Here is a 26,063-nt window from a genome sequence, read left to right as displayed (position 1 = left end):
GGCCAACAGGATCTCAAGGATCATAGACAGCGCAGGGGGAGAGGACACTGCTATGCTTATCCATGTGGGAACTAACGATGTGAGCGAACGGAAGTATGACAGGGAAGAGATGAAGGGCCAGCTCCACTCAATAGGAAGAAAATTGAAGATCAGGGAGGTAAAGGTGGCTTTCTCCGAGATCCTCCCGGTACCAAGAGCAGATGGAAAGAGACAAGGGGACTTGCAAGAGATCAACGCCTGGATGAGACGATGGTGTGAAGAGGAAGGCTTTGACTTTGTGCGCAACTGGATGGTGTTCTGGGGAAAAAGCAAGTACTACCGAAAGGACAGACTACACCTCAACAAGGAAGGAGCAAGAGTATTGGCAGGCAACATGAAGAAGGCCATCGAGAAGGCTTTAAATTAAAGGATAGGGGAAAGCCAACAGTCGACCACAGGTCTCTGGAATGACCTTACTATCCCGCTGCGGAACCTGAGCTCCCTCCACTTATTCTGCAAGCAACTAAAAACCTGGCTCTTCTCTAACATGTAATTTCTTTTTTCCCTTACTTTACCACTCGATCTATAAACTTTTGTAAACCTTTTCCTACCCTTTCTCATTTTTAAGTTCTTGTAAACCGTGCCGAGCTCTACTTCCGTGGAGATGATGCGGTATATAAACTTAAGGTTTAGTTTAGTTTAGTCAATGGCCCGGGCGACAGGATGCCCCGAAGAAGGAACTACGGGCAACTACTCTGGCACAGGAGGGGACGACCACACAGCAAATAAGGGAGACAATGCAGGAGGGGATGACCACACAGCAAATAAGGGAGACAACGCAGGAGCAGACACAGGAGGGGATGATACAGGAGGGAACGACCACACAGCAAATCAGGGAGACAATGCAGGAGCAGAAAAGGATACCGTGAAAAAAACAGTAGTGACTAGCGGTGTAACCCAGGGCTCGGTACTTGGGCCAATCTTATTTAATATTTTCATCAATGACCTAGAGGAAGGAACATCCAGTGAGATCATCAAGTTTGCAGATGACACAAAGCTATGCCGGGCAATCAGATCGCAGAAGGATAGCGAGGAACTCCAGAGCGACTTGCCAGTTATAGAAATGGCAGATGAAGTTTAATGTGGAAAAGTGCAAAGTAATGCATTTAGGCAGAAAGAACAAGGAACACGAGTATAGAATGTCAGGAGCAACTCCGGGTAAGAGCGAACAAGAAAAGGACCTGGGTGTGCTGCTAGATAGGACCCTGAAACCATCGGCATAATGCACGGCGGCAGCAAAGAAAGCAAATAGAATGTTAGGCATGATAAAGAAGGTAATCACGAATAGATCAGAGAGGGTTATAATGCCGCTTTATAGAGCAATGGTCAGACCACACTTGGAATACTGTGTCCAACATTGGTCTCCCAACCTAAAGAAGGATATAAAACTGCTGGAGAGAGTGCAGAGACGAGCAACGAAGCTAATAAAAGGTATGGAGAAACTGGAATATGAGGAACTTAAGAGACTGGGATTGTTCTCCCTTGAGAAAAGGAGACTGCGAGAGGATATGATCGAGACCTTCAAAATACTGAAAGGAATCGACAAAATAGAGCAGGAAAAAAAATTATTTATAATGTCCAATGTGACATGGACAAGAGGACATGGACTGAAGCTAAGGGGGGACAAGTCCAGGACAAATATCAGGAAGTTCTGCTTCACACAAAGAGTGGTTGACACCTGGAATGCTCTCCCAGAGGAGGTTATAGCGGAATCGACCATCCTAGGATTTAAAAGCAAACTAGATGCACATCTTCTTACGACAGACATAGAGGGATTTGGGTGACTAAAAATTACGCCAGGTGTACAACTGACTGGGCCTCTGCATGTGCGGATCGCCAGACTTGATAGACCGAAGGTCTGATCTGGAGATGGTGCTTCTTATGTTCTTATGTTATAAACCTATACAACAGCCTAGAGCTGGGGGGAAGAAAGGGACACCCATATGAAACCCTAGGAAAAATGTACTGAATTTGATTTTCCAGGGTCTGGAGAGATAAAACTATCATCAGCAGGAACCCTGAAGCCAAGGGACAGGAATACAGGGAGCAGGGAATTAGTTTGGACAGGCACACAGCTCTCACTAGGAGGCAGCTGATTGGGGAAACACCTACACCTGTCACTAGCTTCCACAACTCAAGTAAAGGAAAGCAAAGAGGAGGAGCAGAGAGAAGCAGTGGGAGGCAGACATAGAAGCCTAAATGTTTTGTGAGGAAAGATACAACTCCACAAAAAAATCAGGGCAGCCAGTTACAAGATTATGTATTTGAATATCCTGATGTAGAGATGCAGGAAGATTCCCTGACAGAGTACTCTAAAACCAGTGAATCATTGAGTCAGGAGGAGTTTATGGAATGTACTGAAGCCAATTTGAAACACTTGCCTTATGAGAACCAAATGGAAACTGACTTTGAATGAGTGTGGAGAAGTTGGCTAGAAGTAAAGCTTTGTGGTATTTTCAAAGGGTGTGGCTCACCTGGATTGCTGGAAGCAGCAGCTTAAAGTTTGGTCAGGCATAGCTCTGTGAAGGACATACCAAAATAGTGACTGTGTTTGTTGACCTTTTTCGCAAAGCTGCTCATGAAAGAAAAGTATAAAACACAAGCTAATGTGAACTTGAAGTGATATAAGAACTGTGAGTGATTTGTATAACATATAGTGGGGCAGAGCAAAGAAAGGCTTTGTTAAAAAGGCCTGTGTATTATGACAAGCCCGCTTTATGGAAAAACTCTCCTTTTCTCTTAAACTAGGCAAAACAATGTCCAAAGACTTCTGCTTTCTTTTGAACTCCTTAAAGCTTATTGCAGTGCTGTATCTGAATCCACCACTAAGTTTTTATTTTAAAGCCAAACTCGATGGCTCTGGGATCATCCGCCCTCTAAGACCAGATATTATGATCCCTCCCCAATTAAAGGATCCCATTCAGGGTCTGAACAGTTTAAAGCTTTCTGCAATGTTATTTTGGCTCAGCCTGAGAAGGCCAAACTGGACGCCTGTCTAACTGGTGGGATGTTTGTGAAAGCCAAAAGAAAAGTTTTTGTTTTTGTGCTGAACTCAAACCTATTTTGATGCTTTAAAAGGAACTAACCTAGTCACATCAAGGTTTGTGTGGGGGACGCTCAAGACGCCAAAATTGGCTCGCAACTAACAAACCAAAATGGGGTGAATATAATATAGGGTGCTCTCAGTGTGAACCCTCAGTGATAGGAGCACAGCTCCGACACTTCACTTCTGGGTCAAGGCGGTAAGCCTCCACCCACACACCATCATTGAGCACCCTGAGTGTGCTGAAATTAAAGGGACCTGAGTCCACTAAATCAAACAAATCAAACAATCAAAATGAGTAAATTAAACTCAACACAAACAACCTGAGCGACCCCCAAACAAACCCTGCCAGCCAGACCCCCTGACTCACACAACAAAATCAAAAATCACCATGCAAAAATCAAATGAACACAATACTTATCTGAAACTATCTCACAAACTAATAAACGAAAAAAACCGCGCTAGGAGAAGAGGTTCGACCGCGCTGGTTTCGGGAGGAGCCCTTCTTCAGGAACCTGACCCCCGACGGAACACGAACAAAGAGGTCGGCTGGAGGGCGGGGTGCCCGGGCGGAAGAGATCTGTAGGTGCCCGCTTAAAACAGATCTGTAGGTGACATCATGCACAAACCAACCAAACATACAACACTAACAACCAATCACACTCAGGGGCGAGAACACACCCATGAATACACAACCATGCTAAACGAAAGACATAAAACGTGATCCATGCTGAAAACAACCCGATGACCCCAGCCAAAAACCCCCACTGAAACACAGAACCCAAATAGAAATACGATGAACACAGTTAAATAATGGTGTTCCATTCCACACCTTCATTAAGACCATTGGGATGGACAGATTGTAATTGGAAAATCCAATATTGTTCCCTAAGATTCAAATGGGAATGTCTATCCCCCCTGAAATCCCAAGGGACTTGCTCAAGCACGAACCAAGACAGTTCCATGTATCTACCACCCTTTCTGTGAAAAAGTATTTCCATAGATTACTCCTCTTAACTTCATCCTATGCCCTCTCATTGCAGTTTCCTTTCAAATGAAAGAGTTTCGACTCATGTGCGTTTACATTACATAGGTATTTAAACGTCTCTATCATATCTCCCCTCTCCCGCCTTTCTTCCAATGTTTACAGATTGAGATCTTTAAGTCTGTCCCCATACGCCTTATGATGAAGACCACATACCATTTTAGTAGCTTTCCTCTGGACCGACTCCATCCTTTTTATATATTTTTGAAGGTGTGGGCCTCCAGAATTGTACACAATATTCTAAATGAGGTCTCACCAAAGTCTTATAAAGGGGCATCAATACCTCCTTTTTCCTACTGGCCATACCTCTCCCTATGCAACCTAGCATCCTTCTAGCTTTCGCTGTCACCATTTCAATCTGTTTGGCCACCTTAAGACCATCACATACAATCACACCCAAGTCCCACTCTTCTGTCGTATATAAGTTCTTCACCCCCTAAATTGTACTGTTACATCAGGTTTTTGCAGCCCAAATGCATGACCTTGCATTTCTTAGCATTACATTTTAGCTGCCAAATTTCAGACTATTCTTCAAGCTTCACCAGGTCTTTTTCATGTTATTCACACCATCCTGGGTACAGATTTTGGTATCATCCGCAAAGAGGCAAATCTTACCTGACAACCCTTTAGCAATATCGTTTATAAAAATGTTAAGTTTCAAGTTTAATAAAAGTTTGTATACTGCCCATCAGTCTTCTAAGTGGTTTGTACATAATAAACTAGGGTAGCATACATTAAAACATACAGGACCTACTGGAACGATAGAATTAAGGTAAAGAATTATATTATAAAATAGGAAAGAAAGCCATATAGGAGAAATACAAAAGGAAGGGAGATCCCTTCTGATAACCAAAGCAGAAATGAAGATGTTTCATAAGGTAAGTGAACTAGAGGTTGAATGCATCTATAAAAGAAACATTTTTAGTTTTCCTTTGAAATGATCAAGCATGGATTCATCCCCTAGTTCCGGGGGTAATGAGTTCCAAAGAGATGGGGAAGTTTATTGTGATGGAGAAGTTTATTGTTCAGTGGAGCTACCAGAACTTCCCTAAGTTCCTTCAGCATGCTAGGATGTACACCAGGGGTGTCCAACCTGCGGCCCAAGGGCCACATGCGGCCCTGTGAAGTATTTTGTGTGGCCCTGGTCGAGGGCGATGTAGTGTTTACCACTGGGTGTTTACCGTCTTGTCGGCTCCCTCCTCTGTTTTGCTGCAGTGTTTGCGCGTTTGTGCGGCCCCAGAAACATTTGTTTTGGCTAATGCGGCCCAGGGAAGTCAAAAGGTTGGACACCCCTGATGTACACCATCTGACCCCATCATTTTGTCTACTTTTATTTTAGCTAGCTCCTCACGAACACAACCCTCTGAAAATTGATCAGGGTCTATTACTCCTCCATCCCTATTCACATTTGTCTTCTGCGTTTCCGCTCCCAGTGCTTCAGCTGTGAACACAGAGCAGAAATATTCGTTAAGCAATACAGCCTTTTCTTTATCAGCTTCTACATATTTCTCCCCTTCACCTTTGAGTCTCCAATGCCAATTTTGCACTTCTTCCTATCACTAATATATCTAAAAAATGTCATGTCTCCCCATTTTACTGTGTCAGCTATTTTTTCTTCCATTTGCATCTTTGCTTTCCTGACTATACGACCAGCCTCTTAACTTGTACAGATATTTTTGCCTGTCTTCCTCTTTCTGCGATCTTTTGTAGTTTATGAAAGCTAACCTATTATTCCTTACCTTCTCAGCTACTACTTTTGAGAACCAAAGCGGCCTTCTTTTTCTCTTACTTTTACTTACTTGCCTAACAAAAAGGTTTGTTGCCCTTACAATCGCTCCTTTCAGTTTTGCCCACTGCATTTTCACTCCTTCCAGACATTCCCATCCAGACCATAATTCTTTGACATAGATCCCCATCCAAACAAAGTTCGTTTTTTTTAAAGTCTAGAACCTTTATACCCCATTTTCGAATAAAAAATAATCCAAATTAGAAATGTCCCAATGGACACCACTTAGATATGGGAGGGGCCAGCATTATAATTGACTGGCCACATAGACATTCCAACAGAGCAATGAGGCACCTTAAAAGACACTGCTGTGAATTTCACAAAAATGGTGTCACAAGTACTTCTCACCATAACTCCCTTATAATTTATGGTGAGCCCCTCAAAACTCCCCTAATACCTATAAGGGTCCAGGACATTTTATCATGACCAGTTCAGAGCAGTCAGTTCAGTGCTGAATAATTGGCTATGATGAATTTCCCAAGCCCCCAAATTATACCCTCCTATGTTCCTCCCTGTCTGTGATGTGAATGAGTGTGTGTGTGTGTGTGTGTGTGGGAGGGGTGCCTTCCCCACACCCCCCATAATTGTACCCTCCCCCTCTCCTCCCTATCTGTGATATGTGTGGGGAGGAGGAAGAGGAGACCCAGAGATCTTTTGTGGGCATCTGGCTCAGCCAATCCAGAGAAGAGAGAGTAGCCCGCTGCCTCTACCTGAGCCTAAACTGCTTCACTTCTTAGAGGTTCTGGGGCACTCAGGTGGCTTCAGCAGAGTCCCAGCTCCTTTCTCTCTCTTCTGCCTCCAAATTCAGAGATGGGGGCCCTGGGATTGGAGAGCTTGCAGTGTGTGCCTGCAGCATGTGAGGGAGGAGTACAAGGATGATTCAGAGTGGCCATTGCAGGGATGATTCAGTGCAGATGTTTCACCACTGTGGCGATGAAACATCTCATGATGAACTGGCCACAATTAATTATCCCATTCCATACCTACAATACCAACCTGTCTACCATCCCAATTATGGCACCTATATAGCAGTAGAGTAGGGTTTTGGTGGCCTCACTCTTTCTACCATGAATGTAGTGGTCAGTGTGCCTTATGGTTCACTAGCCTACCCACTAGATTACTTAAGACATATGTGTGCTACTCTACTAGGCTTTCCCATAGAAGATGCTGTTGTTATAGAGACAGGTATGTACTGTTTTATTGAGAAATTTGAGGATAGGAGGGGGTTAGTGAGTATCATGGGAGTGTTGAAGTGGTCACGTTTACTTACCTTCAGTGGTGATCTGCTCAGTTTGGGGAAGTTCTATCTAGGATGTCCTACAAATGCTTTGATTAATGCCGCAAAATGTCCAAGTTTAAGCCGCCTCTAAGCCCACCCATAGCATGCCTCCTAACATGTCCCTTTAAATTCTGGATGCGCAGAGGCTAAGTTCCGCTAGATGTCAAAAAAAATTTTTTTGGAAAATCAGCATTTGGATGTCCTGGCAATTACAATGTCCAAGTGCCAACTTAGGCACTTTTTTGGACATTTTAAAATTTTGATTATGCCCCTAATAGTTTTCTGATGTATCTGTCCCTCCACTTCCTTTGGGACCTCTGGAGTTGGTAAGGAGAAAAATTCCAGCCACCGTTGTAAAACCAGGAGTATTCCTGCATTTGAAAAAGCTTGGTTTATGTAAATTCTCAGAGATCAGGATGTAGATAGTTTAAGTTATTTGTCTGTGAAGTGTCAGCCAGAACAAGTTGGTGCATTAGTGATAATCTATTAGGGAATTTTTGTTATGTTTGGCTTTTGTTTATCTAAGACATAGCTATTAGCGAAAGGAGTTTGAACTGTTTCTAGGAATTTGCTTTGTGCTTTATTACTGTTATGTTGCTGTGCTAAATAAACCAATACTTTTGCAGAATCTTTTATTTTTGATGACAAGTAGAAGTGTATTTATTTTATTTAAAAGATTTCTTACCCGTTTATACCTAAGTGGCTTACAACAATAAAATCATAATAACACATACATACAAATAACATACAATAATGATAATCTCCATACAATTAAATTAATTTAAGTAAACACCTCCCCATCCAATAATGTTAATATCTCCGTAAAATACTACAATTCATTTAAACACCTCCACAAACAGAGTAGTTTTAAGTAGAAGTGCTCTCAATGGCCCTGTCAATTTATTCCATAACACCCCTGCTATGGAAATTGCAGACATCCTTATATTTTCACAGTGTACTTGTGAAAACTCTTTTAATGACAATCGTATCACCCCCTTCTGACCTTAAAGATCTAGAGAGCCGATAGTGTCATTACAGGGGATGCCATGGTGAAAAACTTTAAACACCAGAACAAGAATTTTAAAGAGAATTAGAAATTTAACAGGCAGCCAATGAAGTGTTCTCAACCAAGGCGTAACATGTTCATATTTCTTTCCATCACATATCAGCTGCGCCGCAGCATTTTGAATCATCTGTAAAGCCTTGCATTGTGTTTAGTTGTGCACTGTTTAGTTATTACAGCAGGTTTTTGCTTTCTTTTGTATTGGTTTCTATAACTTCATGACTCCATATCTTAGGGCTGACTTAATAAGCAAAGGAAATTTGTGGTACGGCAGTGCAGGAACTCAGCACATATAAAGCAGTCAGCTTATCAGAGACAGACATGAGCATCCCAGAGAGGAAAAAAATAATAGGCAATACTCTCTTAAGGAAAAGGAAACCAGGTAAAGTAGTCTCAGAGGGACAGATCAGTTGGCCAACTGAAGCAGCAAAGAAAGGGGATTGAAAGTAAAAATATTGATTTAAGCATAGGCCACTAGGCAATCTAGTTACAGAAGGATACTAGCTAAGAACCCAGGTGAGACTACGGTAATTAGGATGAAATATCAGAGGTCTGTGACGACAGTTTGGCCAACTGGTTGAGGCCCAAATAATAACAAAAAACAAGAAAACAAATAATTCAAATAAGGGGAAAAAGAAAACGAGAGAAGGTATATACCAATACAGTGTATATTACTTATAATAATTTATTTCATTAATATTTTGAGTATATTTTCTCAAAGATTAAAAATCTATCACATTTATCCATAACATGATTAAAAATTAGCACTTAACTTATTGAAATCCAAATGGCTTGCACCTTAATAAAGTCCTTTTGAAGTCCTCAAGTGCATATGGCTATATCAAGTTTAAACAGACATTGAACAAATAATGATCCAAATGCTTGTAACTTGTTAGAGTCCTTTAGAGATCCAATCAGAAGTTCATTGGAAGTATACTCAAAATAATGATGAAATAAATTATTATACGTAATATACACTGTATTGGTGTATGCCTTCCCTCTTTTTCTTTTTCCCCTTATTTGAGGCCCGAATAAACCAAGAAATATTACCTAGCTGGAGATACCAATGTAATTTGGGCAAGCCTAATACTGGAATCAGCAGCAGAATCCAACAATGGGTATTTGGTTGCTGCATAGAGCTTAAATCAACCTGCTGTACTGTCTGTAAGACCCTGCTGTTACAAGGAAATGAAACTTCAGAAGTGGCTTCAGTAATTCCCACCAATACTCCCCCATTACGTTCATAAGACCACATCTGGGTTCTTTGATGAAGGTACATGTGGCACTTATGCAGCACACTTATATAGTTGAAAAACAATCTGTAGTATAATTAAAAAGAAAGATGAAAAGTTGTTTGATCCACTACAGCAAAATGTCTTATACTTATAAATGCAAATTCTTTTCTAAATCCAACAGGGGAAAAATTGGTTAAAAAATGGAAGAAATTCTGCACTGAAGTAAAACTGGAACAGAACTTTGATCAAGTCCCCCACAGTGTCACATGTTGAGAGAATTCCTAAAATTCAAAAAAGCTGTTTGTTTCCCATGCACTGTGATGTGTGGTTGGTCCCAGAGGAGGCATGAAAGGAACTGAATTAAAACAATGTTGTACATTTACAGCAGGCAGGCTGGTTATGCGATTGGGAAACAGTCTACAGCAAGCTAACATCACTTCAAGGAATTCTTACAACTGTGACACAGCCTTGATTCATAGCATTAGATGTCAGTTGTGAATGAAAAAGAAGTTCAAAGCTCTACGAGGATGTATTGTATAAGACAAAGAGGATGAATGTACACAACAAAAGCCAAATGAGATGCATATTTCTCTCTGTACAAACAGAGGAAGCAACAGAAGTTAAGAGGAAGGTTGGAAAGCAAGATTAAAAATGGTAGATTAATTCTCTTAATGTTCTCTCTGCATAGACTTCATTTTTTAGATGAAAATTTTCTAGGTTGATATAATATTATTTATTTTAAAAAACTATGTACCACCTATACTCTAAGCAGTTTCCATAAAATTGAACATTCATAATTACATTTCGATAACTTAGAACTAACAGACTTCCACTCATTTCCAAGAGCATATGTAACCAAATATTTTTTCAGGGTTATTTTTAAATTTTATTTTATAAAACATTTTGACTCGCTTCTCTCTCTAAAGAGAAACGACACATTACACTCGCAATTTTAATACAATGATATGATTCAAGGGAAACACTGTTTTGCTCTGTTCTTTGGGGTAGTCATAGCCCCCAGTTTCTGGAGGAAATTTTAGGGGTACATTCTACAGTATGAGTTGCAATATTCTGTGGCAATCTTAAAGCACACAGACTGGAATTATTTTGGATATTAAATCATGATTCATTTAGCATAATAAAACAGTTTTAACTTTTTATCTATATATGTCATTTTGTTTTTTATGGGAATTTCATCTGTAGGAAGTTGAGATCTTAGGGACAGGGAAAGGAAGGAAGGATTGGGAATAAGAAGAGAGGGCAGATCAGGGTAGAGGATAAAATATGAAGAAGGAAAGAATGGCATGAGGAGAGAAGAAAGAGGTTCTGTGGTCTTAGAAGAACCTGAAAGGGGGAGGTGGTGACTCTGGGATCTTGGGAGATATAAGGAAAGGAGAGGGCGGTGTTTCTTCCCTGGCTGTAGTTCTGCTTCACCTCATCATTGCTCCTTCTCTCCTCAACCCAGTCCTCATCTAATTAATCAGTGGCTTAAGTAAGGGAGGGTTAGGGGGCAGTCCATCCCGGGCGCCATCTTCCTCGGGGTGCCGGCAACCCTCCTTCCCTCTGCCCCTCTTCCCACTCCATCCCCTGCCACGCACATACCCCTTTCCTTCCCCCATACCTTTTAAACTATGACGCGAGCAGCCACCAACTTACTCCCCACGTTGGCTTCGGCGAGCTCTCTGACATCACTTCCAAGACCTACGTCTAGGATGTGACATCACAGAAAGCACCAAAGCCAACATGGGTAGTAAGTAGGTGGCTGCTGGTGCTGAAGTTAAAAAGGGAAGGGGAAGGGGCGTGCATGCAGCAGGGAAGAAGGTGGGGAAGGGGGCGCCATCACCCCAGGCGCCGCTCACCCTCGCTATGCCACTGCATTTAATCCCCCTTACCCACCCTGGTCCTTCTTTCTCTCCATTCCTTTCTTCATCTCGGGTGTCTTTTTGCCTATATATAATATATGAATATACACTCCCCCCAGCTTTTTCTTCACCTGCTTGATTCCCCAGTACTTATGTCATACTTTCCATTTCTCTAGTCCATAGTCCCTCTATTCATACAACTTATTCATTCCCTCTTTTATATCCTCTCACTCTCATTCATACAATTCTCTTACCCCTAGGTCTGTCTTTGCCCAACCTAATATGCTGAATAGGCAAGCAGGAGGACAACAGTGGGCTCCTACTGCCTGGAGACTGCATACAAACTGTGCAACTCAGACTTCAGAGATGAAAAACTCAGCATAAGATGCTGCTGGTCTCCTCCCCTTCCTCCTCATCCCAGCATGCAGTGGAGGGGATAAACTGAGAGTGGGAATTACAAATATGTCACTGGACAGCCTCTGCCTCCCCAGCCTGGTTCAAAACAATTCTCCTCCTGTGACAGTTCCACAGGAACTGGCAAATTCCACAAGAGTACTCAGATTACAGCCCTGCCCTAACATCTCAGCAGACCAACTAGGACCCATTTAAGGACATAAGAATAGCCATACTGGGCAGTTCCCTCTAAGCTGCGCTGGCATGCGCTGGCGCACAAAATATTGCCTCGCAGCGCACAATGTCACGTCACAGCGCACGGCGTACGGAGATGGCAGGCCGCGGCGAGAGGAGAATCGGGCGAGTTGGCGCTGGCGCCCGATATTTTTAGCGCACGGGGAAAAAATTTTGCTCACACCACCCGCCCGCTTAGAGGGAGCACTGGTCAGACCAATGGTTCATCTAGCCCAGTATCCTGTTTCCACAATGGTCAATCCAGGTCATAATAATCTGGCAAAAATTCATATAGTAGCAACATTCTATGCTACTGATCCCAGGTCAAGCATTGGCTTCTCCCATGTCTGTCAGACTATGAACTTCTTCTCCAGGAACTTGTCCAAATATTTTTTAAGTTCCAGAGCTTAAATTCTCTGAGTGAAATAAATATTTCCTCCTATTGGTTTAAAAAGCATCTTCCTGTAACTTCGAGTGCCCCCTTGTCTTTGTAATTTTTGATGGAGTAAAAAATCGATTCACTAGTACTAACTTTTTACACTTTGAACTTGTTAGCAAGTAAGGACCATTTCAGTCACTCAACCTACCTATTTATGTAATGCCATATAGCTTACAAGGAGCCATTGAAAAGTTCTCAGCCCAACTGTCAAAGTTGGGGCAGTGTCCTCCAAAGGCTCTACACTTAGTCCAGAAATTTTCCACTTTTTTTGTTCTGTATTTTTCTAACGGAATGAAAAAAGTGGAAAATCACTAGACAAAGTGTATAGCCCTCGATGGAGATTTCCCCAACTTTATTGGTTTGGCTGAGAACTTTTCAGTGGTCCCTCATACTTAGGGGCCCTTTACCTAAGCTGTGCTAAAAAGTGATCTGCACTATGACAAGCACATGGGTTTCCCTAAGGGCTGAGGCCACTTTTAGTGCAGCTGTAAAATGGCCACATTATTCATGTTTACAATAGTGCCCATGTACTAATTTTCCCATTAGCAAGTGGCCATAAGCACATGAGTCCTTAACTACACCTTTTGTCTAGGCAGAAAGGGCTCCTGTGCTTACCACGCACTAACTGATAACGTAGTTGTGCCCACTCTCTGCCCCCAAACATGCCCTCAGACCTAAAAAAATATATTTTTTTATTTTTTAGCATGTGGGTAATGCATGCACATGCAAACAATAACATGAGATGCCTAAACGCACATGCGTTAAGCACGCCCCTTTATTAGTAGTTTTCTCCCAAAATGTTCCTTTGTGTTAGCCCCAAACATGTTTGGAATCTACCATTCTTTTGGCACCTACCACTTCTGGTGGAAGTTTGTTCCAGGTGTCTATCCACTCTCTCATTGAAGAAGTGCATTCTTGCATTCTTCCCTTCTTTCAGTTTCATATGAGGACCCCCTTATCTAGGAGCTTCTTATTCTATGGAAAATGCAATTTTCTAAAACCCTCTTGAAGCCTGCTAAATGGTCTGTTTTCTTCCCCTAAGGTCTACTACATTACTATTTAAATGTTACTATCCTCACTTTATTTTTTTCTTCTTTTGTTTAGAAATACCATATTTAAATGTTTAGGTATCACTATGTATCTTTTTGGTGGCCCAGTTCTGAACTGTCTCTATGATTTGTACATTAAATTTATAGTACCCTAGAACATTAAGACCATAAACCATTCTGGAAACAGAACCCTTTAAAAAGCTCTAAGACAAAAATGTTTTGAACTCCTTTTACAAATCTTTCATGTTGTTACAAGAAGGTATCATCAAGGATTATAACCAAACTGCCTACAAATGTTAAATATATTGTGATTTTTTTTTTTTTGTTAACAGTTTTAAATCTCCATTGAAGGTCACATGTTGTATCTTAATGTAACATTATAAGTTTTTAATTTTTCCCTTTTTGATGTTGTCTTATGCCAGGAAGGGGAGTATTTATTTTGTCTGACTTTAAATTCTCAGGAAAGCAATTCTAGAACTTGAAAAAGCGGCGCCTGTTCTTAAGTTTGACCTCTGGCTTCAAAATGAATATTTTAGGGCTTGATGTTTTTACCAGAAGTTGAGGTATGAAATTCCCTAATACAGTTCCTAATGCAGAAAAATTACATACCTGGATAATCATTCTTGTCTATGTCTGAATCTCCTCTGAGAGTGAAGCCAAATCCCGCAGGCACGGACTGCGAGGCCCACAGCCCATTTAGGACCTGTGAAGGGCTGGCACTTAACCCATCAACATTTCCATTGTAAATATATACTTTGCCTCGTCTCTCTTCTCCTGCAAAGGGTGCACCAACTGCAATATCTATAACATGGAATGAAAGGAAATAAGCAGAAAAAGTCTTTATTTTTTATTATGTTTACTCTTTGGGAATTTATTCTTTTTTTACATAGTTGGAAGCAGATTATTTTCCAACTTTCTAGTACTGAAACAACAAACCCTGTAAGCTATTCAAGTCCTCATATATCCCAGGATATTATATTTCACCTTGGCAGAAAATATCCATGTTATTAGTCACCTGACATTCTACTTCTGCCATGTTTTCAAGTCAGTGGATAGTGAAGGTTATATTAGCCTACATAGACATGCACAGAAAGCTGTTGATAAACCAATTGCACAACACTCATTAGAGAATTATCCCACACCTCGGTTTTATCACCTTTGTTTCTGCCATCACAAACTCAGTTCTGAAAAAATATGTTACTGAACATTTACCACACCCCCCCTTTATCAAAAACTGTGGTAGAGGTTTTTAGCATGGGTTGGTGAGGCAAGTGCTCCGATACTCATAGGAATTCTATGAGTGTCGGAGCATTTACCACACTGACTCGCGCTAAACATCTCTAGCACAGTTTGATAAAAGGGCTGTTAGTTTTTAGTACCACCTTTCAGAAAGAATTAAAAATGCCCTGCATGCTTAATCTAAGGCTGCTTTTCTTTGCATAAAAACAAAACAAAAATATTTTGGCTCCTGTTGCACTTCATAGCATAAAGCCCATTCCACATAACTTCCCCTCTCTCACCACCACCTAATTTTAAAACAAGCTACTAAAGACATTTCAGAGAGAATAAGTTAAGAGAATTACAATATGAGATTGAGTGGAAGACAATATAGGACTCTACGAATACAAAAACAATATAAGTAGTGGCACTCAGAAAAAAGGGGAGTCAATAAATAATGTGAATTTAAGTCTAGAATCAATGCAGTTAAATTTCACTCTAATGATTTCCTCTTGTTTTTTCAAGATATGTACAATAACTATTCCTGAGAGAGATTTGCATGCAGTGGATACAAATCTCTCTCATGAATATTCATTTTGGATATCCTGAAAATCTGACTAGTTGGGGAACCCCCAGAACAGGTTTGGGAACCATTGGGTTACATACTTTAAAATATTCATCCCTACGCATGCAATCTATAAAATAAATGTAAATAAAAAGAACCATGAGAATCATGAAATCAGTTTCATATTATGAAATTTTAGCATCTTTAAACATCTTACATTTCTTTCAGTGGCATTAGCACAACTTCATTGGTGAAAAGTTGTGATCAAATTCATAAGATGTCAATGACACTATAATTTCCTCAAAAGATATAAATTAAGCACATAATTAGTTCTCATTAAACTGTGGCTAAAAAGAAAAAATGTTTATCTATTTTCCATATAGGTTAGCTCCTCTTCTGAAGGAGAGGATAGATGGGGGAAATATACGTAATAGAGACAACATGAGCTACCATGCAATGCTCTTTTGTGGGAGAAAACAGAGACAGAATTCAAAATGTTGTGGGATAAACACAGATGATGCCTATATGGCAAGAGGATGGAAGAAAAGTATAGCGTATTCTTGCAAAAAACAAAACTATTAATTTTGAGTGAAAAAAACAAACAATTTATATCTACCTAAATCAGTGGTCTCAAACTCGCAGCCCATGGGCTACATGCCCCCCCCACCCCCCCCCCCGGTCCTATTTTACGGCCCGCGGTCTGTACACGATCTCGCACACTGGGCAGGAAGAGATGCTCAGGCACTAGTGTCAGCTGACTTGAAACTTCCTGCTGCTGTGACGTATGCCGGGACTCCTGCCTTCACGTATCTGCCAGGACTCATTACCTCCTTTCTATAGCCTGCCGATGCTGGTCTGGAGGTGCTGAGACAAGACAAAGGTAGGAGTCCCAGCAGATACGCGAAGGCAGGTATCCCGGCATATGCGACAGCAGCAGGAAGTTTCAAGTCAGCTGACGCTGGCGCCCGAGCCTCTCTTCCTGCACAGTGTGTGAGATCGCATGAGACCGTGGACCGCAAAATAGAAATATTGCTGGACAAGGAGAGCAGGGAAGGGAGAAGGGGTGCTGCTTGACAAGGGGAGCAGGGAAGGGAGAAGGGGTACTGCTTGACAAGGGGAGTAGGGAAGGAAGAAGGGGTATTGCTGGACGGGGGGAGGTAAAAGGAAGGAAGAAGAGCTGCTGCTGGACCTAGCAGAAAGGGAGGGAAATGAAAGGTGCACAACACTGGAGGGGAGGATGAGATGGTGCATGGGAAGAGAGCATGTTGGGTTGGGGAGTGGGAAGGAGGGATGCCACTGGGGGAAGAGGCAAGGACAGAGAGAGAAAGCATGCATGAGGCAGAAAGTGTTGGACTTGTGGAGAAGGCAAGATGGATGGGGAGGACAGAAAGGAAGGAAGTAGAAATGTTACACTGGGGAAGGGGGAGAGGGCAGAGAGTGAAAAGTTGGACTCATGGAGGGAGACAGAGAGAGATGTTGTTTGGTTGAGGAAAGGAGGACCAGAGGAGACGTATGCAGAAGGAAGAGAGAAAAAAATGTTGGACTGGTGGAAAGGATGGAGAAATGTTGGACTGGGAGGGGGGCCAGAAAGGAGGAAGGGAAAGAGAAATGTTATACTGGAGGGAAGGAGAGAGAGTGGAAGGAAAGGTAAGATGTGGAAAAGTAGATTTTGAGAAGAAAGCAGAAAAATGGAAAAACTGAATGTTAAGTTAATGGCAAAGATGCTTGCAAGGCAAAAAGTGAAGACGGAGAGAAAAACAGTCAATGAACAAGAAGGCCCTGGAAACATATCCCCTCTTTTACAAAGGTACGCTAAGCTTTTTAACGCACGTAAAATATTAGCACGCACTAAACGCTAACACGTGCATGTTATCCTATGGACACGTTAGCGCACGTGTTAAGCGCGTGCTAAATCCGCGCTAAAACGTTTAGCGCGCCTTTGTAAAAGAGGGCCATAGTTAAAAGCACAGAAAAATAAAGTCACCAGACAACAAAGATAGGGAAAATGTTTTTATTTTCAATATAGTGATTGAAATGTGTCAGTTCTGAGAAAGGAAAGATGTTAAACTGTGAGGGCTGCAGAAAAAATAGTTAATGCCTTATTAAAGAAATGACAATTTTGCATGAGGTAAAACTCTTTATGGTTTATAAATCTTTCCTTTAACTGTTAAAGGAAAGGTTTATTAACAACGGGGAGTAACCTGCAAAGAGAGGCAGTTGCAACTTTGGCCATGATCCTCCACACTTTTTAGCTTATACGGTGTCTCAATGTGAAATGCTGTGTTATTCTTAGTCTTTGAACAACTTTTTTTAAAAAATAGATAAGGCATTTATCTATTTAGTGGTTCCAACGTGTCACATTTCGATTGCTGCTTCAGGAAACCAAAAATATGCTCAAAAGAAAGTTTCAAAGTTTCAAAGTTTATTGTTTTCTTGATTAATCGCTTTATCTAATTCAAAGCGATGTACATAATAAAAAATAATTAAAAGAAAACATACAATACAAACTTTAAATACTTACAATGAATAATATAAACTACATTACATTGGGTAAGAGGGGTTTATGAAATACATTTGTCGAATAAAAGAGATACATAGGAGAAACACAAAAGGGGAAACATTAAAACAATTGGTACAAAAATGTTGGAATTATTGATTTGAATATGATTAAATTAAGTATTAAAAGCATCATTGAATAAAAATGTTTTTAATTGTATTTTAAATTTTACCAAGTCTTGTTCATTACGTAAAAAAATTGGAAGAGCATTCCAGGTTTGTGGGGCTGTTACAGAAAATATAAATTGTCGTCTGGTGTTTATAAATTTTAATGAGGGAACCGTCAGTAAATTTTGATCAATAGATCTTAATGTTCTAGTTGGTTGGTACGGTATTAGCAATTTATAAATGAAAGCAGGTGTCTTAAATAGTAATGTCTTGAATGTAAGTAGACAAAGTTTATACGATATTCGATGGATGACAGGAAGCCAATGGGCGTTTTTTAGCAGAGGGGTAACATGATCGAACTTTTTAGATTTAGTTATGAGTTTTATGGAGACATTCTGGATAATTTGTAAACGTTTAAGTTCAGTTAGTGTTATACCTTTAAAAAGAGCGTTACAGTAATCAAGTTTGGCTATCACTAAGGAATGGATGAGAATATTTAATGATTTTGAGCAAAGAAATGTTAATCAGCATGAAAGGGTCGGATTTCTAAAAGCACCGGGGGAGGGGCCTGGGGCTCTGGCCCAGGTTGTTTAGGGCCCCTCCCAAAGGAGGGGCCTTATACAACCTGGGCCAACAGAGCCTATGAGAGGGGCCTTAAACAACCTGGCACAATCAGAGTCCCAGGACTCTCCCCGGTGCATCCCAGGATGCACCGGGGAGAGGAAGGCCCATTTTGGAAGAGGTGGGCGAGCTGGCTGGAGGAAGTAGGCATCCCTTTGGTTAGCCATCTAATTAAAGCTATGGGGGAGAGGGGTTGGAGGCAATATGAACAGTTTGTCAAAACCTAAATGTGCTTGGTAACAGGTTTAACTCTTGGGGCTCCTTTTACTAAGCTGCGCTAGGGGTTTTAGTGCGCACGCTAGATGCTAACACCACCATTGAGCTGGCATTAGTTTTCACACATAGCTCGGGGTGCAGCACGCCCTAAAAACGCTAGCACACCTTAGTAAAAAGAGCCCTTGATGTTGATCTTTTAGAGCACAAACATTTATCTCCTGCTTTACGAAGCTGCGTGGCAATGGCTCCGAAGCTCTTTAAATCTCTATGGGCTTCGGGGCCATTACTGCAGCGCAGCTGCTAGTGCGGCTTCGTAAAACAGGCCCTTAGTCCTCTTATCAAATGGGAAATAAAGTCTATGAACACAAAACATGACCAGACACCATCAGGATTTTTTTTTTATATAAAGGGAAAAGTCTTGATTATATGCAAAATCTTTATTGCCTCTGTTATGCATATTTAATATTTAGTTTAAAAATTACCATTATATCCATCTTGGTTTAGATCCCCAAGGTGAGCGATGGAACTACCAAATCTGCCAAACACTTCAGTGCCTTTGAATACCTGTGCTTCTGTAAAATAGAATGCACTCTCTTGCAAGTATAGGTACACTTGTCCTACTTCCTTTGGCTTGCTCTCAAATTCACGGTCCATAAAGAGAGGGGCTCCAACCAGGATATCATCTAAACTACAAAAACAGAATTGCCAGGCATTTTAGAGAGATCCAACAAACTGAAATTTGAGAAAATGCAAACAATAATAGTTAGGTTTTTATATAGCTTCTTTCATACAAATTGAATTGCAAATATATGTTGTCAATTTCAATTCCTTAAATTGCATAACTAATTCCAAATGAATAGAAAAGAAAGCATGTTTTATTACTGTTATCCAATTACATAGACAAAAAGATATTAAGTAACTTTTCCAAGGTAATACAAAATATTTGTAAGAAAGCAACCTTTTTTCCAAACTCATATTAGTGCTCTTAGAATCAGACTTTTCCTGACGCCATTAATGCATTCTTGAACACAGAAAATGTAACACTGAATAAAAAATAATTGAAATGGAAGTTATGTCAACAATATGATTATTTTTTTCAATTCATAATATATAGTAATGTTTGTCACTGCTTTCTCTAGTTGTTAAAAAATCTAGTACTGGATGTTTTGGGTAATTTAGAGATATTTTAGCTCTTGAGGATAAAATCTCTTTTGTCACCAGTCATTTTTTTTCTCGCATTGTAATGACTACTTTTAAAGCTATTTTTGCATCTAAAACAGTGTAAGATGTATAACTGGGCTCTTATAAAATTAAATCATGCCTAAAAGTATGTGTATGTAGTTAAGCATATGCCTAAGATAAGCCCAGTGAAGCAGGAAGCACAGGATCACACTTATTGGCTGTGGAACAGAGTCAGGACTGGTTTGCACCAAGAGGCTAAATCAAGAGACGGCATTTACCTCATGCCATACAAATAACTCAGTCAACTCCAACTCTTATCTGAACCAGAACTCTTTATTGTATTCCTCAATTGATAAGTAACAGTTACACAATATCCCCCTTTCAGCACTCATATCAAGAGGGATCTGGATTAACTTACTCACATATTGAAATACTTGCTCCCAATATTTCTGGACCTTCTGACATTCCCACCACAAATGATAGAATCTACCTCTTTTCCCACATCCTTTCCAACAAACATCATTTTTCTCCTTAGTACATTTACTAATTAAAACCGGAGTAATACAGTGGTGCCTCACACAACGAACTTAATTCGTTCCAGGAGCAAGTTTGTTATGCGAAAAGTTCGTTATGTGAAACGCGTTTTCCCATAACAATACATGTTAAAAAAAATAATTCGTTCTGCAGCATAAAATATGCTAAGATGACATAAAAAAAGATAAATTTGTCAAAATGGTGAAAATGGTGGTCTTGCTGAGGCCAAACTCTTTGACGAGGTCACACTGTTTTACCCCACATTCACTCCTTCTAATTATTTCCCGTTTCATTTCAACAGAAATCACCTTCCTGCTTTTTTTAGAAGCCATGATATATAAAAAATATTGAGTTTATCTTAAAAGGACGACTGTATACAGTGAGAGAGGGCAGTTAAGCGCAGTGACTAACGACTGCCTGCGCGGAAGGATGCAATACATCGGCAGCTCGGGCGACTTCGTTGTGTGAAACGAAGTTCGTTGTGTGAAACGAAGTTCATTGTGTGAATCAAGACATGAAGTTCGTTGTGTGCAGCGTTCGTTGTGCGAGGCGTTCGTTATGCGAGGCACCACTGTATACCATTGTACTAAAAATTTGATAGCATTTTCCACCAAAGTGGCTGCGCTAGTTGTGTGGGAAAGGTGTGATACAATTGTTCCCCCCACACACACACACACATCAATTGACCATTCCTTCACCAAGTCTTTTTCCTACACTTTCATTTAAGATGTTTTTATATTCTTATCATGCATAATTTTATATAACCAAGAGATACACCCTTTAACAACTGGATTCCCTAATCCCTTTAAAAATTCAGATTTCTTTAAAACTTCTTTTCCCATCCCCTTACATGTCATAGTATAATTTTTCACCTGTAAATAGAGGAAGAGGTCTCTCGCTTCCAGTTGATATTGATCCTGAAGGTCTACAAATGCTTTAACCTCCTCTTCCTAAATAAATTGACCACAACACCTCAAACCTTTTGCCTCCCACTTCTTAAAAATTCCCCCCTCATTACCTGGTATAAAATCTTGCACATACAATATAGGAGGAAAATAAATACTTTTTTTCTTTTCCCAAAAGATTTTCCACCACATTTTTCCATATTCCCATGGAATATCTACTAACATTTCTTGTTCTATCCTTACCCATAATTTAAGTGGATATGGATGCCATTCAACTATCGCTCTCAACTGAGCAGCTCTATAATAATTCTCTAAAGAAGGTAGACATAGTCCTCCTTCTGCCTTAGACTTAAACATTGCATATCTTCCAACCCTTGGACTCTTTCCTCCCCAAATAAATATCATTATCATACTATTCCATTTTTGAAATACAGTTTTAGAATTTCTATTGGTAATACTTGAAATAGATACAGAAACCTAGGTAGAATCATCATTTTTACCACTTCCATACATCCTAGCCATGAGATAAACATCTTATTCCACCTTTCTAAATCTTTCTGAATATCCATTACCAATGATAGATAATTCTGCTGAAACAAGAATGTCCAATCCGCTCCCAAAATTATTCCTAAATAACGAATAGGTCCCTTTACCCATCTTAGAGGGACTGATCTCTATAATTCCTTAATCTTCAAACTCAACTTTGCCTAACTGAGAGCACTACCCCCGGAAGAAAAAGCCTCAGGTTTATTATAGGTCGAGCTAAAAAGCTCAAATCTCCACCGCCCACATCATTGGCTAAAAAACTTCCGAAAGGGGTGTACACGTGCCACAATTAAACCGGGACTGAAACAAGTGGTGTCTCTAAATCATAAGGAATTTAAGTGATATTTAGATAGAGCCGACGTTTCACGGTATAATAAAAATAATAATAATAATAATAACAATTTATATACCGCAGGACCGTGAAGTTCTATGCGGTTTACAATGATTAGAAATGTTACAAAGAATGAATAAACAAAGTACAGATTTAGTGATTGATAGTTCTTGCGATCGTTTGTTAAGGACTAAGATTGAATAGGTTGGTTTCCTAAGTATTTTAGGAACAGATGTTTTTTTAGGCATTTCCTGAATTCTCCATAGGTAGTAGGCACGAGTAATTGTTCAAGGTCTTTACCCCTTAATGCTGCTTGATGTGCGAGAAGATGTTGGTGATGACTTTTAAATTTGCAACCTCTAACCGGTGGAGAAACAAAGTTTGGGTGTGAGCTTCGCTTGTGTCTGTTGGTTGTGAAGGAGAAGAGGTCTGTTATGTATTTAGGGGCTAAGCCATAGAGAACCTTGAAACCGTTTCTTCAGGGCATATAACTGTTCACATTCTAATATGTATTGAGTTACTTGCTTAATCTCACCAGCGTGAGTTGCAAGAATTAGAGACCCAAAGATTGGAAGAGGATACAACAGAGGATGAGATACGAGGAGTAATACATCGTATTAAGACAGGTAAATCACCAGGAATGGATGGATTTACGGGACTGTTTTATAAAACACAATGGGAGGGATGTTATTGAATGAGAGTACCCAAGAAAGGGACTTGGGGGTAATGGTGGACATGACAATGAAGCCGATGGCACAGTGCGCAGCGGCCGCTAAGAGAGTGAATAGAATGCTAGATATAATCAAGAAGGGTATTACAACCAGAACGAAAGAAGTTATCCTGCCGTTGTATCGGGCGATGGTGTGCCCACATCTGGAATACTGTGTCCAATATTGGTCGCCGTACCTTAAGAAGGATATGGCGTTACTCGAGAGGGTTCAGAGGAGAGTGACACGTCTGATAAAAGGGATGGAAAACCTTTCATACGCTGAGAGATTGGAGAAACTGGGTCTCTTTTCCCTGGAGAAGAGGAGACTTAGAGGGGATATGATAGAGACTTACAAGATCATGAAGGGCATAGAGAGAGTAGAGAGGGACAGATTCTTCAAACTTTCAAAAAATAAAAGAACAAGAGGGCATTCGGAAAAGTTGAAAGGGGACAGATTCAAAACAAATGCTAGGAAGTTCTTCTTTACCCAACGTGTGGTGGACACCTGGAATGCGCTTCCAGAGGACGTAATAGGGCAGAGAACGGTACTGGGGTTTAAGAAAGGATTGGACAATTTCCTGCTGGAAAAGGGGATAGAAGGGTATAAATAGAGGATTACTACACAGGTCCTGGACAAGTTGGGCCGCCACGTGAGCGGACTGCTGGGCACGATGGACCTCAGGTCTGACCCAGCGGTGGCACTGCTTATGTTCTTATGTTCATTCATTACTTCATTTGTACTACTCAAATAGAGAACTTATCTTCTTAATTTCAATCAAAATGCCATGTATCATAGTCCTCAGCGCTAGTGTTTTTAGCGCACGCACAAAATTACTGCACGCTAAACCGCGCGGTACACTTCTAGAATAATGCCAGCTCAATGCTGGCGTTAAGGTCTAGCACGCAGGGCAATTTAGCGTGCGCTATTCCGCATGTTAAGGCCCTAACGCACCTTTGTAAAAGGAGCCCACAGTAACAACTTTTTTATGAGTATCATTAATTGTTATCAAAAGGCCAAATGGAAACAGCTATTTATAACGCAAATTCTTCTGTTTCAAAACTGTAAGAATTGGGTGAAATTCCCTCCTCTTCTGTAAAGTAATAGCAGATAAATCCTAAATATCTCAATGTTATAAGTCTGCCAGGTTGCCGTACCCAGTTCTCTGGCCTTACGAATCAGTCGCTCTTTGTCCACAAAATTATGCAGGCATACAATTATATCCCGAGGCTTTTCAGACATTCTGGAACCTGCCAACCTGTGGGCCCTGTCTATTTTCACTGTGGCTAGGGAGGTTTCTTCTACACTCTCAGATGTTAACATAAAGTCAAATAATTAATGCGCCACTTTCGCAGCGTCTTTATATACCTCAGTGTCAGGGACCCCCTCGTATCCTCAAATTCTGCCACCGGGATCTATTCTTCAAATCTTCTATACGATTTACAGAGTCTTTCAGAGTCACCTGGCCACCTATTGTTTTCAACAATACATCTTGCTCACCCACTCGCCGTTCAGTTTCCTTTACTCGCCCCAATAGGTCCGCCAAATCTTGCCTTATTTCCTTTACAGTGTCTTTAATTTTCCCCTTCTCCGCAGCCACTTTGCTCTTTATTTCCAGGACCCACTGCTGAAGTTCTTCCTTTATGGCCAAAACCGCTGGATCTACATGTCTCCTCCAGGGCAGAACTGCTCGTTCCATTTCCTCCTCTGATGCACTCTCTCCTGACTCACATGGCATCTCATGGGCAGCTCCCGGTGCATGCTGGAGGCCACCTCTCTCCTGCCGCCTTCCCAAGGGCGGCTCTCCTTGGGGGAGTTTTTCACCGGTATTTTTTTCTCCAAGTTCTCTGGAGAATCTACAAATTCTGCTTTTCCTTCTTATTTTTTTTTTGTTTTCCGTGTCGCTTAAGCTTCACATAGAGGGGTTCGGGGATTCGGAGTCGCTGAGGTCAGCGATCCCTCCTCAACCCGCCATCGAGGTTAGTGACGTTACCAGAAGTCCTCAACCCTTTTTAACATTTTTATAAACGATATTGCTGAAGCGGTGTCAGGTAAGAGTTGTCTCTTTGCGGAAATCTGCAATAGAGTAGACACCCAGGATGGTGTGAATAACTTGAAAAACACCTAGCAAAGCTTGAAGAATGGTTTGAACTTTGGTAGCTAAAATTTAATGCTAAAAAATGCAAGGTCATGCATTTGGGTTGCAAAAACCTGAAGGAACAGTACAGTTTAGGGGGTGAAGAACTTATGTGCACAACAGAAAAGCGGGACTTGGGTGTGATTGTATGTGATGATCTTAAGGTGGCCAAACAGGTTGAAAAAGGTGATGGTGAAAGCTAGAAGGAAGAGGTATGGCTAGTAGGCAAAAGGAGGTATTGATGCCTATGTATAAGACTCTGGTGAGACCTCATTTAGAATATTGTGTACAATTCTGGAAACTGCATCTTCAAAAAGATATATAAAGGATGGAGTCAGTCCAGATGAAAGCTACTAAAATGGTGCATGGTCTTCGTCATAAGGCGCATGGGGACAGACTTAAAGATCTCAATATGTATACTTTAGAGGAAAGGCAGGAGAGAGGTGATATGATAGAGACGTTTAAATACCTATGTGGCATAAATGCACATGAGTCGGTTCCCTTTCAATTGAAAAGAAGCACTGGAATGAGAGGGTATAGGATGAAGTTAAGAGGTAATAGGCTCCGGAGTAATCTAAGGAAATACTTTTTTACAGAAAGGGTCGTCGATGTGTGGAACAGTCTCCCGGAAGAGGTGGTGGAGACAGAGACTGTGTCTGAATTCAAGAGGGCCTGGGATAAGCACGTGGGATTTCTGAGAGACAAAAAGAGATAATGGTTACTGCAGATGGGCAGACTAGATGGGCCATTTGGCCTTTATCTGCCATCATGTTTCCATGTAAAATAAAAGCCCTAAGGGGAAAAAGAAAGCCTACAATAGCAGCGAAAATAATATGCAGCATAAATACGCAATAAAAACTTCACTTTAGAACAGAGGCTCTCAACCCAGTCCTCAGGACATACCTGGTCATTCAGATTTACAGGATACCTATAAGGAATATGCATGAACTAAATTTGAATGCACTGCGTC

The 26,063-nt window shown here is 40.8% G+C and overlaps 1 protein-coding gene across 3 annotated transcripts in view; it reads right to left on the bottom strand.

The window, feature by feature from the left end:
* The window catches only part of ITGA8 (integrin subunit alpha 8), a 473,328-nt gene that overhangs the window by 257,202 nt on the left and 190,063 nt on the right, over positions 1–26,063 (bottom strand). For all 3 annotated transcript variants that reach the window (XM_033931203.1, XM_033931201.1, XM_033931202.1), the window contains 2 exons: positions 19,234–19,439; positions 14,077–14,268 (listed from right to left, as the gene is read on the bottom strand). In XM_033931203.1, coding sequence (XP_033787094.1) covers positions 14,077–14,268; positions 19,234–19,439 — 398 coding nt within the window. The remainder of the gene's footprint in view (positions 1–14,076; positions 14,269–19,233; positions 19,440–26,063) is intronic.

This window comes from Geotrypetes seraphini, chromosome 2, assembly GCF_902459505.1.
Source record: "Geotrypetes seraphini chromosome 2, aGeoSer1.1, whole genome shotgun sequence".
Taxonomy (NCBI): Eukaryota; Metazoa; Chordata; class Amphibia; order Gymnophiona; family Dermophiidae; genus Geotrypetes; species Geotrypetes seraphini.
The sequence above is the reverse complement of the archived record's forward strand: the minus strand, read 5'-3'. Positions and strand labels throughout refer to the sequence as shown.